Genomic DNA, 16,608 nt, shown 5'->3' with positions numbered 1-16,608 from the left:
CATACCCAAGACTATTCTGTATCAAGGCACGCCTACTTGAATTTATTGCGTATCAGAAATTTAACAAAAAATATTTCAGAATCAACTTATGGTCTTATTCACAATGTAAATACTTCCTAATCTATGAAAAGTATACAGTAGTGACGGCAAAGTTAGTAACGTGTTATGGTGTATATACTGTAAATACTACCTGTACTTATTAAAGTGTATGACATTTTGCTGTGTTTTCTTAAACTGGATTGTTAAGTGAGTTTTACATTGTGGATGCGGAGTACAACAAAGACAATAGAAATGACAAAATAAATACAGGATTCAGTATTTATTGAGTTTATATATTAATAATGTTTTTATATTAATAATGTTAACATCAGTTATTACAGAGATATTTACAAATAGGATCAAACAATATAAATGCCATTGAAACTTACATAAAGCCATCAAATCATACCTTTAAGTAAAGCTGCCTCATTCCACACGTTGAGTATATTGCATGCATTTTCTGGTGAAGCACATTTACAACTTTAAGTAAGTACTGTGCCGTAAGTTATTGTATCACTGTTCCCTTTTGTAAGTCAGTTTATAACCGCCTGGTCGTCCAGGCTCACCACTGTGTTAGTGCTACCTTCACAGATCTGTCCACCTCGCTCCTCGTCACCCCCAGAGGAACCTATGAGAACGAAGAGGAGCAGCAAAGACACAACCACCCTTTCCAGAGTTTCATCCAAATCCAGGTCTGCAGGTCCTGCTGCCACTCCGCTTTCGCCTTCCACAGGTAAATGACATTATTTAACCCAACACACACACACACACGCCCACCCACCTCGGCTGATTTCTCAGTTTGTGCATTCTCGATTTCTCTCCTTGCACCCTCTCCTTGTGTCTCCCTCCTGTCTCAGAAATGAGCGCAAAGATAGAGACATAAGGAGTTGAGGTCTTGATTCGGAGCCATCATTTTAAAGCGACGCCAACTAAATATAACTCATGTTTCAGCTGTTTAATCAGCTTTGTGTCATGCCCAAGCCCCCAGGAAGAGCTTTGGGCTTCGAAGCCAGTTTTATATAGTGGTCAAATGTGGAATTACAGTGTCCATCATGTAATGCCACTGGGCCCAAAAATACATTTTCCCAGACTTAAATTGTGAAAGAAATGTCTGTGAATTAGTGGATCCATTTTTTTAGGGTCACAACCCCTGGGATATGACTTGTTTCATCATTTGGATTTGATCCATTTGGTTCAATCACACTTCAAAGGTTTAGAAGAGCTCAGAGTTTAAATTATTTAATCCTCATTCAAGTTCACATGGAGGATAGTGGACTCAGCCTGTGGGAGTCTCTAATGAGCTTGTTCTAAGGGCCTATGGCTGTAAAATACCTGGGTGCTCGGTCGAATTTTTTTGGCTTCCTACGTCACTGAGCAACTTTCATAAGGATGAACTCCCTCTGCCTCAAACACTGTATCTAGCTCTCTATACATCCATTGTCACAGCTGTTTTGTAATAACAGGTTCCAAAAAGACATTTGCAAAGGATACACCTCTGCATCCTCACTCATAGCTGCTTTCAGGAATTGACACATACGTCAACATGGGGCACTAAGACCGATTTTAAAAGGAAGGACGAGGCGAGAAGGCACAAAATAGAGAAATGAGAAAGGCCGACTGTGTCATGCTGTAACCTTCTCGCCTCCTCAGTCCTTCTATTTTGTGCTATAGTGTGTACATGTAGAGAAGCATATAAATATAATACTCTGATATCCAGTTTGCCAAAGACAGTAGAATTCATCTATTAAAAACAATGTCCATGAAGAGTCGTTAAACCATGGGGCTATCACTGTCTAAATAAAAGACTATTGTTAGCGTCAGTTTTGGGAAAAACACTTTGTATTTGCTTTTTTTTGTGGAGTTAGACGAGAAGACTGATATCTAAGAATATCTACTACTGCACAGATATGAGAGTTATATCAAGCTGCTGGTGACTCGGCAAGAAAGAAAATGTGGGTAATTTTCCAAAATGTCAAACTATTCTGATGTAGCAGGAGTTAAGAAAAAAATCAATTTCATTTTTAAACTATTTTTTTAAAAAATGACTAATAAATCTACTTTGTACCTATTTGGTTGATGATATATCTACCTAACGCCATAAACTACAGACTCAAAATTGACCACTGAAGTGAATCCTCATTTCTTACAGCTTCCACAAAGATCTTTCTATTTTCTTGTACTATTGGTTTGGATTCTGATTTAATATGATCATCAACGCTTCAGCTTCGACATGATTTATTTATTTACAAATGTTGAGTGGTCACCCCTGGAGTGCTTCATAAATGTGTCTTGAGAAACCGGGAGTTAGTATTTTTCCACCCCTGGGTCCTTTGTCTCAAGTTACTGGGTTTTTATTTAGATGCTTAACATACAGTCTGATGTTAACATAAGCTTAATAGACTTTCAAGTTATGTTCTAAGTCATAAAATATGTCAGTAATTGACCCACTCATGACCTTTGAAGCTTTTTGGTATCTTAAAATTAGCAGTCTCTATTTCGCTGAACAAAATGTGTAAGTATTATGAATGTTTGTTTGCCACAGAGCTTGTTTTCTTCAATAATCAAAAATCCAATGGAAAAATCCTGTAGGCATTTTTAGGCAGGAACCAGTACAACATTAACTTCTGCGTTGGCCTACAGAAACACATCATCCATGGAGCACTGTTTCAGTGACTCTTCAAATTTACCCGAACCAAATAAAACCACAAAGTATAAACAACACAACACAAGACACAAGTACGGTGCTAAAACATAAATCTTATCCTTTGTGGTTTCATTTCATTGTTGATGATCTTAAGATTCATGTTGTTATGCTGTTGAATCTACAGCGTTCTCCATGTTATTAGCCTGACCCTGTTCTTTCCTGTGTAATATCTCCATTGGTGCTTTGTCACCTATACCAGGATTGAAAACTGGAAAAACCTCACCTCTGAAAGTAGCTTTTAAAGTGCCAATGAGATGCTCATTTTCCACGTTATAAAAGGAAAGCTCTCCGCTGTCATAATTCAAATACACACCAACCGTCTGCGGTCTGGAATAAACAGGAAGTAACACTTGTGGATCTGTGCTAAACTGAAAGCTATCTGCCATGTCAGGGGAAGAGGACAGGATCCAGAAACCATTAGATGTAGTTGGAGGAAAATCTGACATCTTTGAGATGTCAGCTGCACATGTAACTCCGACCCACCAGGACTGTTTGAGCCCTAGTTTTGGTGACCCCAAAGAAACCTCCCAGTAGTGTTGTCCAGAAGAGAAGCCAGGTGTTCCTTTGACTGTCAGATTGGTTGCCTGCTGTCCATCAGGAAAATCAACACAGACGTCTCTCACTTTGCGATCATCCCTGATCATGAGATATGCGTTTTCCACCTTGTCAAGTGTAACATTAACTGTTGAAAAATGAAAACAACATTAGGATGAAATCAGACAGTCAGGTTAGAGAAAGTATATCATTATTATTTACAATAATTAAAGTGATTACCATAATACTCCCTAGCTGCTGATAGCTTTGTTGGTTGGACCATCTCTGTAACAGTGAAACAGGCACAATCATCAATACAACAAGCGTTATTGTGTGAGTGATTTGCTTTTATGAACAGCGTCAGAGTTACTTCTTACCTTTCGGTAAAAGATTCCGATTTTCTGGGGACGAAAATACAAAAAGAAATGTTAACCCGTGAGTTCTGATTTTACACATCAAGTTTAATTTCATTGTCATGCGAGGTACTACTATCCTGTTGCATTTTGGGAAATGGAGAATCCACTTGTTTTTGGAGCTTTACTCATGAGCCCCTTTTACATTGCCTGTTTAAGGCAGGAATGTTGCGCTGTTATGCCGCTTTGCTGGCCTATATTTAATAGGAGTGGGCTGATATTGGTTTTTCAGGGCTGGTACCGATTATTAGTAATTAATGAGACTGATAACCAATATTTGGAACCAATATGCATTTACAATAGAAATGAAAATCTTTCTGTCAATATCGAGAATTTGAAATAACGAACTCCAACACAAAACTTTGTGTAGCAGTTAGTGGCTTGCTCAAAGAGGAAAAAACAGTGGCCATAAATGCCAGAAAACTGGGAAAATAATAAGATTCAGGAGCTCCTTGCCCTCTGAAAAGAGGACACAATCAGCTGCTGTATAACAGAGGAAGTAAATAACCGTTATTACCATGTTAATGCCAATGTTGTTGTTAAAAAAGTGCTACAGACTCGTATGTTATATGTCACACTAGAGGCTGATGCTGGTGTTAAACATCATGCACATCATGCCTTTTGATTTCATGATGCCGGCATGCCATCTATAATTACATACTGAAGCGGCATGATGCCGCTGTCGTTAGATTCTGTTTAAAAATGCAAAGAAGGCATAAAGAACAGATCTTGTGGCGGTCCTATAGTGGTTGTTTTTAAAATTTGTCTACAAAATGTCCTTCAAAGTTGTGCTAAACACTAAAAAACTAATTTGCTGGATGATATATTTAATACACATTTCGTGAACTTTCACTGGCATATTTAAGAATAAAAAATGCATTTAATGCAATTCTCTGGTCCTTACCCTCAGAGTGGTCACTTCCTGATTTAGCTTTCTTCCCTGAAACAAAGAACATTTTCAGGTTTTTATATCAGAACATAAAACGTATAAAACAAACATTTATCTTATATCGAACGTTACCTCTTTTTCTGAAATACAGCACTCCAAGTAACACTAACATGGCCGTGAGGAGAAGAGCAAAGGCCACCCATCCACCAACTGAGGATCCAGACCCTAAATAAAAGACAGATTTTGTATTTTTGTGTTTTGTAAATAAAAAATAATTAACACAACTCAGCTGTTGAACATGTGCAAATAATTGTATTTCCTCTTTTACCAGGTTGAGGTAACTTTGCCAGGCGCAACCTTGCCTCCTTCGCCTCTTCATTAGAGACGACCACTGAGCAGGAAACCTCCGTGGAGCCAGAGATGAGAAGCCAGCTGTGGACTGACAGCAAACCAGAGGAGTCTTTGCTGTACGTCAGGCTTTTTGAGGTAAGAACCTGCTCTTTATCCAACCAGCTCAGACTCGGCTTTGGATACCAGCCTTTAGACTCACAGCTCACATTAGCCATGTTATCTTCTTTCCACACTACTGACAGAAGAGGTGTGGTTCCCATTTCTAAGGAGAAGGAGAAATGATGAGAAACACTTAATGTAAAGGTCACTTTGATTTTGTGTGTTTTCTCTGCTTTGTACTTGACTCACCTGTCACAATGAGACGGACACTTGCCCTGTCATAACTCTGGTCACTGCTGATGTAACAAGTGTAATCTCCTGCATCCTCAATTGTCACATTTTTCAGCTTCAGACTCACATCGCCTGCTGTCAGCCCACCTGACGCTGCATCCTTTAAGTCAAAGGAGACTCGGCCCACATACGAAGCTTCCTTGGATGTATCCTCAAACTTTCTCCCCCGGTAAAACATGATCGGGGAGTCAAAGTGATCCCCACGGTACCAGCGTACCTCCAGACCCTCTGCATTTTGTGGTGGATTGAGCCAGCATGGTAATGTTGCTGTGTGGCCACGGTACGCTGACACTGGGGTGCTTGAAACTTCAAGGCTATCTGAAACTAAAACAGACAACACGTGTTGTTAGGTAAGTTTCTGTTTCAGCATTATTATGTGTTTTTTTGGTAACAATTATGATACTTAAAATTTCTATATTATAAGAAGTTTGATTTACATGTGTTTTTTAAATTATAAAGTATGTATTAGTAATATGTTAATACTATAAAAGTATCAAATCTCTCAATTGCCAGAAATGCACACAGTCTGTATTTCGAAACTGTACCTTTAACCCTTTGAAACCTGAACAAATTAATTTCTTTCAAGATAATCATCATCGGGTAAAAACTGCAAAAACAGTTGCGATTTTTAAAAAAAATATAATCATAGATAAATCGCAAAGACCCTCACAGTAAATACAGTAAATACAAACACCTTCATCTGAAGATGCTCACAAAACTGATTAGCTTCCTTTATGCAGACATCCATTAAAATATAAAACCCTGTTTTGTTAAGATTATAATAACAATCATCAGTAATACACTGATGCATTACTTTATATAGATAGATAGATAGATAGATAGATAGATAGATAGAGCCTCTGATGATATTAGTGGGTAAGTGAAAGTTTAAGAGTTTTCGCACTGCAGATAACAAAATAAAGAGAATAAATCTTAATAAACAGTAATCAGAGATACAACCAGGTGGGAATGAGGATAAGGATACGAGTAAGAAATTCGCGCTAATAAAACAGATGTGAAGATGTTGAGAGACAACAGGCGCTTACCGGGAGCAGCACCACACAGCGATGCGTAAAGAGAAACCATAAGGCACAAATTTACCATCGGTGAACCTGTAAAAGGGGAGGAATACAAAGACACTGCATTTAGCCAACCGAAACATTAGCAAGTTAAACGAACTCTCCGCAGTCTTACTAAATCAACACATATTAAATATCAACAGAATAAAAGCATGGTAACATTTTACAATATATAAACAGCGCAAATTAAAATCTCGGCCTACCCATTATGCTGTTGTTTTTTTTTTCAAAATCCAGGGCGAAATATCATTGACGCAACTCGAGTTATAATCAATCAAGGGCAGAAATAAGGACCGAATACATATATGCATGTATAGATTCGTCAGCTTTGTCTCCGTGTTGCTATTTTTCAATTATTTCTCCTCGGATAATGTGAAAAATCCCACATTCTCTCCACGCTTCGTCCTCAACGACAGATTTACTTTCACTTTTGAAGGAGAAAGGGGAGGAGGGAGTTTGGACACAGTAAAAATGGTCACCCATTTGTGAAATTATTGAGTTTTAAATGTATGTACTTTTAACATTTGCTTCTTTCAAATTGTAATGATCTACCACAAGATCCAGATGTAGTGTGCTGCTTTCAGGTGTCTTTCATAAGTATTTAAGCCTTTAAACCCTGAACAATTTGGTGTGATTTCTCTAAAAAATACGGGGGAAATGGTAAAAAACAACTTGGTCAAAAATATTTCACGAATTACAAGAGATTCATATATTAAGATTTATTTTTAGTTTAATTTTTAAGCCAGGGAAAAGTCTCTTGGGTTCGGAAAAAAAAGAAAAGAGTTGGGGTAAAAAATAATAGAAGCTAGGGAAAACATATAACATCAATTACATATTACAATTATGTTACTGAATCAGATTATTTTAAAGTACTTTTAGCCAAGTCTCTTTTTTTACATTGTTTGTTTTTTTTTTCTTGTGTTTTTTAAAAACATTTTTTCAGGAAATTTTCTTGTACTTTTTACTAAAAAATAAAGCCACTTTGCTCAGGTTTCAAATGGTTACATAACATTTCCACTTAATGTCTTTATAATCTGCAAAAATTACACATTTTAACATTCTTGAAAACTGGTCGAATATAACAGTTTAAATATACTATGCATTTTATTTATTCATTTATGTATTTATTGCTCAGATGATCGGTGGACGATGTCAATTAACTCTCACGTGAGTGCGCTGCATAAAAATAAACAGGAGACAGCAAAAGAGACCGGATGTTTTGTGAGAAAAGCTTCAAAATAAATGTTACTGTCAAAAAAAATACCGGTTAGGTGTTTAGAATGTGCAATATCCATATTAACAAATGTGCCCAAATTATTTGGTTGACTTGCAAACATCTTACCGTGAAAAGAAACAAAAAATAAGCTTAATTTCATAACGATGTACCTTATTTTGAAACGTGTAACCGGAAGATGCTTCTGTTACTGTTTGACTAGTGCAATGATCAACTTTAGCTGTGTCTGTCATAGTCCAGTTTGTAAGATTTTGTGTGGCGTACTTTGCTTTATTCGCTTCGCCGTCGGTTAGAAGCTACTTTTAACATAATGTATGATATTAGTTAGGCTAAGAATGTACATTTTAGCTCGAGTATGCTTAAATTACAGCTAGCTCTGCACAGGTTCTCGGAGGAGTTGTAGTTAGCATTAGCAGTGCAGTTCACTGACCCTTGGCTACATGGCGACTTAGCAACGCTGTTACACTTCTTCAAAGTCCTGAGCAGCGTCATCATTTTTACGGTTTTTGGAAAAAATGTCCCATCTTGCTGACTGTGACGATACCACTCCGTTGCTCAGGGACGATGCAAGCAGGTAAGTGCAGAATTCAGCAGCCTTTGACTTGACTAAGTAGACACTTTTACCTTTTGCATGTGGTTAACATGCAGCAGGGAGCTTTAACTTACAGGTGCAATGTTTAGCAAACAGGCTGTGGAAGCACTAGTATGTTAGTACTTTCACACTGGTGTCTCTAAACTATATTTAAAGTATGTTTAAGTAAATCCCCTAGGGGTGGATTGTTTTGTTGTTTATTTGGGGAATCTGATATATTTACGAGCCTGAATAAGGTGGCAAAAAATTGTAACTCTGTCTCGGCTCAAATCGCTGCCCTCCACCTTACAGTCGCAAGACAGTTAATGAAAACTTAGGGGTCGACTGATAATGTTTTTTCAAGGACGATACTGATACCGATTGTGAATAAGACTGATAACCGATATGCATTTACAATTAAAATGGCAATCTTGCTGTCAAAATTTAGAATTTGGGATATAACAAACTCCAGCACAAAACTTTGTTTAAATGCTTTAAGCAAATATTTAATCAATACTGAAAATTTTAACATCACGAATGACAAATTCCCAGCAACTTTTTTTCATAAAGTTGAGTGAAAATTTTAATAAAAATTAAAAATAGCTGAGGTTTTACAAAGTAAAACTTTCTCCCATGCTTACACTTTATTGTCATTGTTGATTAATTTTATTGGCGATCATTAAAATAAAATATCATTATAAATAATCAGCAAAATGCAAAATATTGGTTACAATAATCGGCCAGGTTGATAAACTGTCAAAAAAAATAACAACAAAACTTTTAAGGACATGTAAGGATAGACAGGTTTTTAATTCTATAGGCTCCTGTAATTACCTATTGTAGATTACCAAAGTGACATGGTTTTATGATTTCATTGTGAATTTGGCCTAAACTAATAACTTCTTCTTATAATGTATTTTTAATTGATTGTATTTTTTTTGTAGTCATTGCTATATTGATGCACATTTCCATGATTCATAATTTATATGTTTGTTTGCCGAACTGAGATTCTTTTTTTTTTTGTCTCTATTTTCTGACATTGTAGAATTTAACGCCTGTACTGTCTTGTTATCTTGTGCAGTGATGACTCTCAGGATGAAGATTACAGGAGTCGGTGGAGGTCTATCCGAGTCATGTACTTCACCATGTTTCTCAGCAGTGTAGGTGAGGATGCCCACGAGTTTTGGACTTTTGGACCTATTCAGTATAAAAAGCCCCTTGCAGAGACACTTCACCATGGTTCAATCAGTTGTGTATGTTGGGGAAAAAAGGTCTCTTCCATGCAAATGTGGTGAATAATGAGTCAGAAAACTGTCCTGTAACTGCCCTGTTGTGCTGTCAAAATGAAAGTATGTGTAAAAATGTACTTGAGGGGGAAAGGAGATGCACATGGGCAAGAGAGATTCTCTGCCTAATTACAGTTTTTAAAATATCATAGAAAGGTTAATGTACATGGTATGATAACCATCAACTTTCATGCCACGATATACCTTGAAACTGGTACATCGCTGCAACCCGAGAAACAAACTTATCGATAAATCAAGAAACTAAGCAGCAAATTGCAATGAAAATAATTGTTATTTGAAGCCCTTTCTGATACGTTTTATGTCCCTTTTCAGGTTTCACTATTGTCATCACATCATTGTGGCCCTATTTGCAAAAGGTATGTGTGGAATTTTTTTTCTTTCTTTTTTTTGTAAATAATTTTTGACTGATTCTGCCTGATGTCATTAAGACAAATGAAGGCACTTTTATCGAAGGAAAATCTTGGCAGGAGAAACGGGAAGTGAAAGAAGCTACAAAGAACACTTTGGGGACTTTATTTTAGATTTAGCAGAAGTGCTGCACTTGACCTGCGCACCAGTCAAACTAGTTAGTTAGCAATATGTCAATGTCGTCATATTGTTATACTTAGTCAACTGCAGGGTCCTCTATAAACATGCATATGCTTAAATTCATTTGTTTTGTTTTTGGCTTCTAATGCTTCTTACAGATTGATGACAGTGCCAATGCCAGCTTCTTGGGATGGGTGGTGGCAGCCTACAGTCTCGGTCAGATGTTGGCTTCACCTCTTTTTGGCCTTTGGTCCAACTACCGGCCACGTAGGGAGCCGCTGGTGTGCTCTATTATCATCAACCTGTCAGCCAATATCTACTACGCCTACGCTTACCTTCCCAGAACCAACAACAAGTACCACATGCTCATGTCAAGAGCCTTTGTGGGCTTTGGAGCAGGTGATTTGTGGAGGCCTGAATATGTTTCTCATGATTTGTTTTTGACATGTCCACATATCTGAATATCTTTCCTTCTCATTTAATGCTATTGATTTGCTCATAAACTAAACATATGGCTCTGCTCTACTATATAAGGATGTGATCCACGTCACACAACTAACTCCTAACATTGGCTTTGGTCTTTTTATGACAGGTAATGTTGCTGTGGTGAGGTCCTATGTTGCTGGAGCTACATCACTGAAGGAGAGGACCAGTGCCATGGCAAACATGAGTGCCTGTCAGGCCCTGGGTTTCATCCTGGGACCAGGTAAGAATGACTTTTTAAAATATTATTTATTTTGTTGTTTTTGAGAAACATAAACATATGAATCAGTACAACAAAAATAAGTATGCAAAAAAATAGACCTGTACAATAATTGCACACAGAGTTGTGCATGTTTAACAGTTAGTACAGAACCATGCATTTGCTGTTACACAATTAATTGATGAATCATAAATAAAAGATGTCTTTTTTTAAGAAAACTAGGAAAAAAGATCAATTCCCTAAACCAGCAGGACCCCCTAATGCTCATCAGCTTTATGGGATCCTTTAAGATAACAGGGACAAGTTTTGTTTTACCAAACTGATGTACTTCCAAGAAAGCAGAAAGTTGTTGGTTTGTTGTTGTTTTTTAACACGTGTTTATGTACGTGTGTTAGCTCTGCAGGCATGCCTATCATTCATTGGTGAGCGTGGCGTCACGGTGAGGGTCATAGACCTGCAGCTCAACATGTACACCGCTCCGGCTTTACTGGCTGCAGCTTTCGGCCTCATCAACATCCTGCTGGTTGTTTTGGTGCTGAGGTGAGGCTTTACATGCATGTATACGCAGTGTAGCTCCTTGTTGTGTTTCATTTTTTCAGATTTTGGAATTTGATTTAACCTAATTTAAGATCTGCATACTGTTTACTCTTTTTAGCTACAATTATCTCAGTTTATGTACAGTATTGACTTTTACAATGATATTTTTTTAATGGCTAAGATGTCACTTGTGATTCCCGTCAATAGAGAGCACCGTGTTGATGATGATGGAAGACACATTCGAGCCATCAACTACACCTCTGAAGGTATTAATTACCCGACTCCCTCTTTTTTTCTGCTTCAGCTCTGGTGACAGCCCGGTCTGAAGCATTTTGTTTTTGGGTTTTATGTCCGTCCGATTCTTGTAGATGTACTGTCAGGTTTTATTGTTAGTTTGATGTCAAGATAATGAAGTAAATTTACAATGTTTGTATTTTTTGCTGCAGGATATGGGTCTTTGTTTTTTGGTCTGAGCCATTTTTCTTAAAATTTTTACTTTCTTGTAGATAGAGATGACATTAGTGAAGAAACTGAGGAGACCATTGATCAGGTGGCAGTCCTGACTTCCAACATCCTCTTCTTCATCGTCATGTTCATCTTCGCTGTCTTTGAGACGTATGTATTTCATTACTGACTACTGAGGCAGTCAAGTTGGAATATAACAATGACACTCATTGCTCCCTTGTACCTTGTTGTGTAAAGTCTCTAAAATCTGCCTGTGTATTTTTGTAATTTTTCAGAATTGCCACGCCTCTGTCCATGGACATGTTCGCCTGGACAAGAAAAGAAGCCGTGTTATACAATGGCATCATCATCTGTGGCATTGGCTTTGAATCCATACTGGTGTTTCTACTTGTAAAAGTGGCCTCTCAAAGGTTCCATTTCTTTATGCATATATAGATTAGATAAAAAAATTATTTCAGTGTCAATGAATTTGTTAATTAAGGATGTTTATCTCCTCTCAGGTTCGGGGATCGTCCTGTGTTGCTAGCAGGCTTGGCCATTATTTTCTGTGGCTTCTTTATTCTGCTTCCATGGGGAAATCATTACCCTAAAATCCAGTGGGCAGGTATGTACTGTTTAAACTGCACAGATTAACTTGTCTCCTCTGTTGAGTAATTAGATTAAATGTATGCATGTTAGGATTGATATAATATAGGATTGGATTTGTGAATTTAAAATTCTTAATGATACAGTGGAGGTAAAAAAATCCATACGGCATAATATTGCGATATTTTGCATGGCAATATTATATCGCTAGTTTAGTTATTTAAATTATTAACATTACTAGTACAAATTACACATTTAGTAGCCTATTAGAATACTTTTTCAGCTCACTGGATTACTAAATGTTGCCGCAGTAAAAATGACAGAACAGATTGAAAACTTTTGTCATAAGATAAAAGTAATTCTGACAAAAAATTTCCTTAGGGGACATGACTTACAGTAAAAAAAAAAACAAAAAAACTAGTTGTTGTTTTCTTTTTATTTAACCCATGTTTAACAAGAGTCCCACTGAGATCAACAATCTCGATGGACAATGTCAAGTAACAACCGATTCATTCACCCTTGTACTTATGAGAGCTTTAACCCTTAGGGACTGTTTAGGCCATTATATGCTCTTTTTCTTCTTTTTTTTTTTGATAATTTGGCTGTTTTATTGCATATGGCATAAATTTCAGCAAGACTGAGTTTTTTTATCCAATGTTGGAATTTTCCAGTTCAGGTCCTACAATAAGTCTCAAATACACTGTGCAAATAAAATTCTTATATTCATTCTATGAAATGCAAAAAAGTCTCCACTGAAACCCATTCAAACTGCGTTTTTGATCCCATAGCCATCAAAGCATAAAAACTATTAATTACGTTTTTCTATATGATGACTTTTTTTAAACTGAATTTGGCATATGGAGAAAATACATGCTGTTTCCAGGTACTGTCACAATCAACGCTGCTGTACATCATCGCAGACTAAAGCTACGGTCAGATCTCTGTCATCAGCATCACAATATATCAGCATGTATTTTAAGGCAAAACTCAGTATACCGCAAAATGTTTAAAATCACAATAATATTGTATTGTGATTTTAATATCATTGAGCCTCTGGTGATTCCTTCCCTTAACGTTGAGACAGTAGTATATTGGTGTGTAGTGGTGCCAGTTTTTTTGGCAGCAAGATAAGAATCAGAGTAACGTTTATTGCCAAGTAGCAAGTAGGTTTTTACATACAAGGGATTTGCAGAGGTGTTTGTTGCATAGCAATGCAGAGTAAAGGAAATTAAAGATATAAGCAAGTACTGCAAACAGTCAAGAAGTATCAATAAACTTAAAAAAAAACAACTATATATATATATATATATATATATATATATATATATATATATATGAGCAGTATATCTTTTTGAAATCTGAAGAGCTGAACTGATTTGTGCAGGAATGTACAAATTCTCACAGTGTAATTTCCAGAGAATATGTGCAGTTCTGTACAGCTGAGAGTTACAATGAATAACTTTTGAAAATGAGCTGTCTGGCTGAGAATTCAGGTGTTTCTGCTTTTTTTTCTTCAAATTACAGACCTCAAAAACAACTCTTTAGTCAGTCAGATGTCTAAAGCTGTGACAGCCTCCAACAGCTCTGTGGAGCCAACCGGCTGCCCGTACGAACAGACCTGGTGCCAGTACACGCCTGCCATCAGCCTGGCCCAGTACATCTCATCTGACTTCCTCATCGGGGTGGGATACCCAGCCTGCAACGTGATGTCCTACACACTGTATTCCAAAATCCTCGGCCCCAAACCTCAGGTAAGAAGAGTAGGGTAATGGAAGTTCGCCACAGCACAACTTTTAAGTTGAATTGTGATTATATTTCTCATTTATAGTGTTCTGTGCTTTTATTACAGTGCTACACTAAGTGGATCTGAGAAAACTTTATTTATATAGCACCTTTAAAAACAGAGTTTACAAAGTGCTTTGACAAACAAGGCAAAGCGCAAAGCAAGCCAAACATTAATGCCGAAACAAGGCCAGACAAAATTTAAAGTAGAATTACACAACAGGGAAACAATTACAAAAAAATAACAACACCTACTTGTACCAATAAGAGTAAACACGATTCAAAGATTATTAGGAAAAAAAACATAAATGATAGCACTAATAATAAATCTAAACACGATTGAGACAGAATGAATTAAAAGACAAACTAAAATGGATGAATTCAAATAAACAAGTTTGTTTACTTTATTTGGTTGAAAAAAAGCAAATGCACACTAAGTGGAATAGTGATAAGAGTAAAAAAAAAAAATTTCAGTGTGTTTACTTTGTTATTTTTGTAAAAACAAAACAAGAAACCCTTAAGGAACTATTTGAATGCAGACTTCTTTTTATTGCAAACTGTCAAGCATATAAACTGAATTGATTTTAATAACTTCAAAGTACTTGCAGTGTGAGTTGTGCAGCAGTATTAACCAGGTAATACAAGTACTGGATCACGACATGGTATTGGCAGATACTCAATATCAAATGACTCAGATCGGGATTGGGGGCCAAAAAAAACTTGATCAGGACATCCCAAAACTTAATTAAATTACCGTATAAAAATCATGCATCTTTTGAGCACCCAGGATGAGGATGTTGACTGTTGCTCTCTGCAGGGTGTGTACATGGGCTGGTTGACAGCCTCGGGGAGCGGTGCGCGGACATTGGGTCCAGTGTTTGTCTCCCAGGCCTACACCATGCTGGGACCCCGCTGGGCCTTCAGCCTCATCTGTGGTATGGTGGTGGGGGCCATCATCCTCCTCAGCTCAGTTTACCACAGACTCATTGCCTTTTCTGTACGCCACGGGAGGATAATAGAATAACAAGACTGATGGCAGTTTTTATCCTCAAAAACTTTAAAACCAAAATCCAGTAATAATGAAGGCTCTTGTTGTTGTTACTCACTTTAAATTGTGGCAACAAATGAGCCTCAGAGAGTTTGCGACTCAGGGTTGACCTTTAAACTCCAAGGCGAAGAGATAAGGCCAGGTTATTTCTCAAGATCTGACCAAAGATGGCTGCTTTGCGAGTTAAAAGGGAGCGAGCACTGCAGCTGCACTTTAACTCACTTGTGAAAGATGCTTCGTGACGCCTTTTCATCGTCTTGATATCAGCGCAATTTCAGTTTGAATTCAAGTTACTGAATGCAGACGTTTTATGTAATTGCATTGTTGGTCTTAAAGATAAATAAATTACAACATTTTTAGTACTTAAACTTCAGCAAAGCCTTTGTCAGCCCTGAAAATGTTCTTTTTGAATAAATTTTTAACATTGAATTGTGAAATGGACTGTGAGGGTACATGAAAACAAATGCTATCAAATTGTCTTGATTTTTATTGATATAAAATGTGCTAACCGCTAAACAGCAGATGTAAAGGTACGGATCGTTGTGTGGGACGTGGTTGCCATCTTGTAAGGAACACTTACAACAGTGGTGGTTACCAGCTTACTTTTTGTTTGGTTTCAACTCATGTTAAATGTTTGCACTCAGTTCAAAAGCAAGAAAATTTACAATGTGCGGGTATGTAAGTGGAGGCAGTGCATTGGGGTCTGTAATCTAGTTTTGGGCTGCCAAGTCATACTGATCTATGTTGATTATCATGATTTCTTTGTTTGAATATTGTTTCTAGGTGCTGTGATTCAGTTTCTCCTGGTTGGGTCCTTTTTTTTAAAAATCCTTTCCACATTTGACAAATGTTTAGCCAAACAATGCAAAAGGTAAGCTGGTAACCACTATAACAGGCACAGATAACAATACGTGCTCCTCACAAGATTGTCCCCGTCCCAAAATATAACAAGGCGTGATGTCGATTTCACATTCCCTTTTGTGTTTGATTCATCAAATGTGGCATTTACTGTCCTTAATGTACTAATTAAACATCTTTTAAATAGTTATTTTTCTTTTAAAGTGCTGAAAGTGGGAAGCTGTGCAAGGATTGTTGTTGTGCAAGAGACGTCGACAGAAACAAACATTACACAGGCAGTATGAATGAAAATTTTCCAGTCAAATGTTTCCACACTTAACTGTTTTCCTTTCAAGTGCGATTTCAATAATATTTTTTTGTTTCCGTTAATGTCTGCACTGATGGTTGTTTAAACCTGCAGGTCTGAAATTTTTCAGAAAGTGATGTGAATGTGCGCGTGCTAATGATTTACTAACTGATGCATTAAAGGATTAATATGATCTTGAATTGTCAATGTCACTTTGTTAATTTGTATCTATCTCTGAAAAAAGGCTTTGCCACCCCTTATGTGCAGGATACAAGATGATATACTTTGTAAAACTTTAATGAGCC

The 16,608-nt window shown here is 37.1% G+C and overlaps 2 protein-coding genes across 4 annotated transcripts; one reads left to right on the top strand and one right to left on the bottom strand.

Annotated features, from left to right (window-relative positions):
* Nucleotides 1-322: 322 nt before the first annotated feature.
* On the bottom strand, nucleotides 323-6,815 carry LOC121961903 (butyrophilin subfamily 2 member A2-like). The gene is made up of 9 exons (XM_042512002.1): nucleotides 6,603-6,815; nucleotides 6,367-6,432; nucleotides 5,279-5,644; nucleotides 4,908-5,192; nucleotides 4,712-4,804; nucleotides 4,595-4,630; nucleotides 3,655-3,678; nucleotides 3,518-3,562; nucleotides 323-3,425 (listed from the first exon to the last, which is right to left on the bottom strand). The coding sequence occupies exons 1-9, from the start codon at nucleotides 6,604-6,606 to the stop codon at nucleotides 2,848-2,850; spliced, it is 1,497 nt and encodes a 498-aa protein (XP_042367936.1). The 5' UTR covers nucleotides 6,607-6,815; the 3' UTR covers nucleotides 323-2,847.
* A 1,026-nt stretch (nucleotides 6,816-7,841) lies between these two features.
* Nucleotides 7,842-16,496, top strand: mfsd8 (major facilitator superfamily domain containing 8). Of its 3 annotated transcripts, none has more exons than XM_042512630.1 (12): nucleotides 7,842-8,207; nucleotides 9,286-9,368; nucleotides 9,824-9,867; nucleotides 10,198-10,438; nucleotides 10,632-10,745; nucleotides 11,138-11,282; nucleotides 11,487-11,545; nucleotides 11,786-11,894; nucleotides 12,020-12,154; nucleotides 12,245-12,348; nucleotides 13,854-14,080; nucleotides 14,929-16,496. In XM_042512630.1, the coding sequence occupies exons 1-12, from the start codon at nucleotides 8,149-8,151 to the stop codon at nucleotides 15,133-15,135; spliced, it is 1,527 nt and encodes a 508-aa protein (XP_042368564.1). In that variant the 5' UTR covers nucleotides 7,842-8,148; the 3' UTR covers nucleotides 15,136-16,496. The 3 variants fall into 3 exon arrangements, with proteins under 3 accessions (XP_042368564.1, XP_042368567.1, XP_042368566.1); XM_042512633.1 differs by lacking the exon at nucleotides 14,929-16,496 and adding an exon at nucleotides 14,179-14,265; XM_042512632.1 differs by lacking the exon at nucleotides 14,929-16,496 and adding an exon at nucleotides 14,158-14,265.
* The last annotated feature ends 112 nt before the right edge of the window (nucleotides 16,497-16,608 follow it).

Source organism: Plectropomus leopardus, chromosome 23 (assembly GCF_008729295.1).
Source record: "Plectropomus leopardus isolate mb chromosome 23, YSFRI_Pleo_2.0, whole genome shotgun sequence".
NCBI lineage: Eukaryota > Metazoa > Chordata > Actinopteri > Perciformes > Serranidae > Plectropomus > Plectropomus leopardus.
The sequence above is the reverse complement of the archived record's forward strand: the minus strand, read 5'-3'. Positions and strand labels throughout refer to the sequence as shown.

Excerpts from the sequence above, each read along its gene's own strand:
- LOC121961903 (XM_042512002.1), bottom strand. Across the intron at positions 4,631-4,711 it reads GCTGTATTTCAGAAAAAGAG|GGAAGAAAGCTAAATCAGGA; the intron begins GTAACGTTCGAT and ends TCTTTGTTTCAG. Across the intron at positions 3,426-3,517 it reads AGCAGCTAGGGAGTATTATG|TTAATGTTACACTTGACAAG; the intron begins GTAATCACTTTA and ends ATTTTTCAACAG.
- mfsd8 (XM_042512630.1), top strand. The coding sequence starts at position 8,149 with ATGTCCCATCTTGCTGACTGTGACGATACCACTCCGTTGCTCAGGGAC. Across the intron at positions 10,439-10,631 it reads CTTTGTGGGCTTTGGAGCAG|GTAATGTTGCTGTGGTGAGG; the intron begins GTGATTTGTGGA and ends TTTTTATGACAG. Across the intron at positions 14,081-14,928 it reads TCCTCGGCCCCAAACCTCAG|GGTGTGTACATGGGCTGGTT; the intron begins GTAAGAAGAGTA and ends TGCTCTCTGCAG.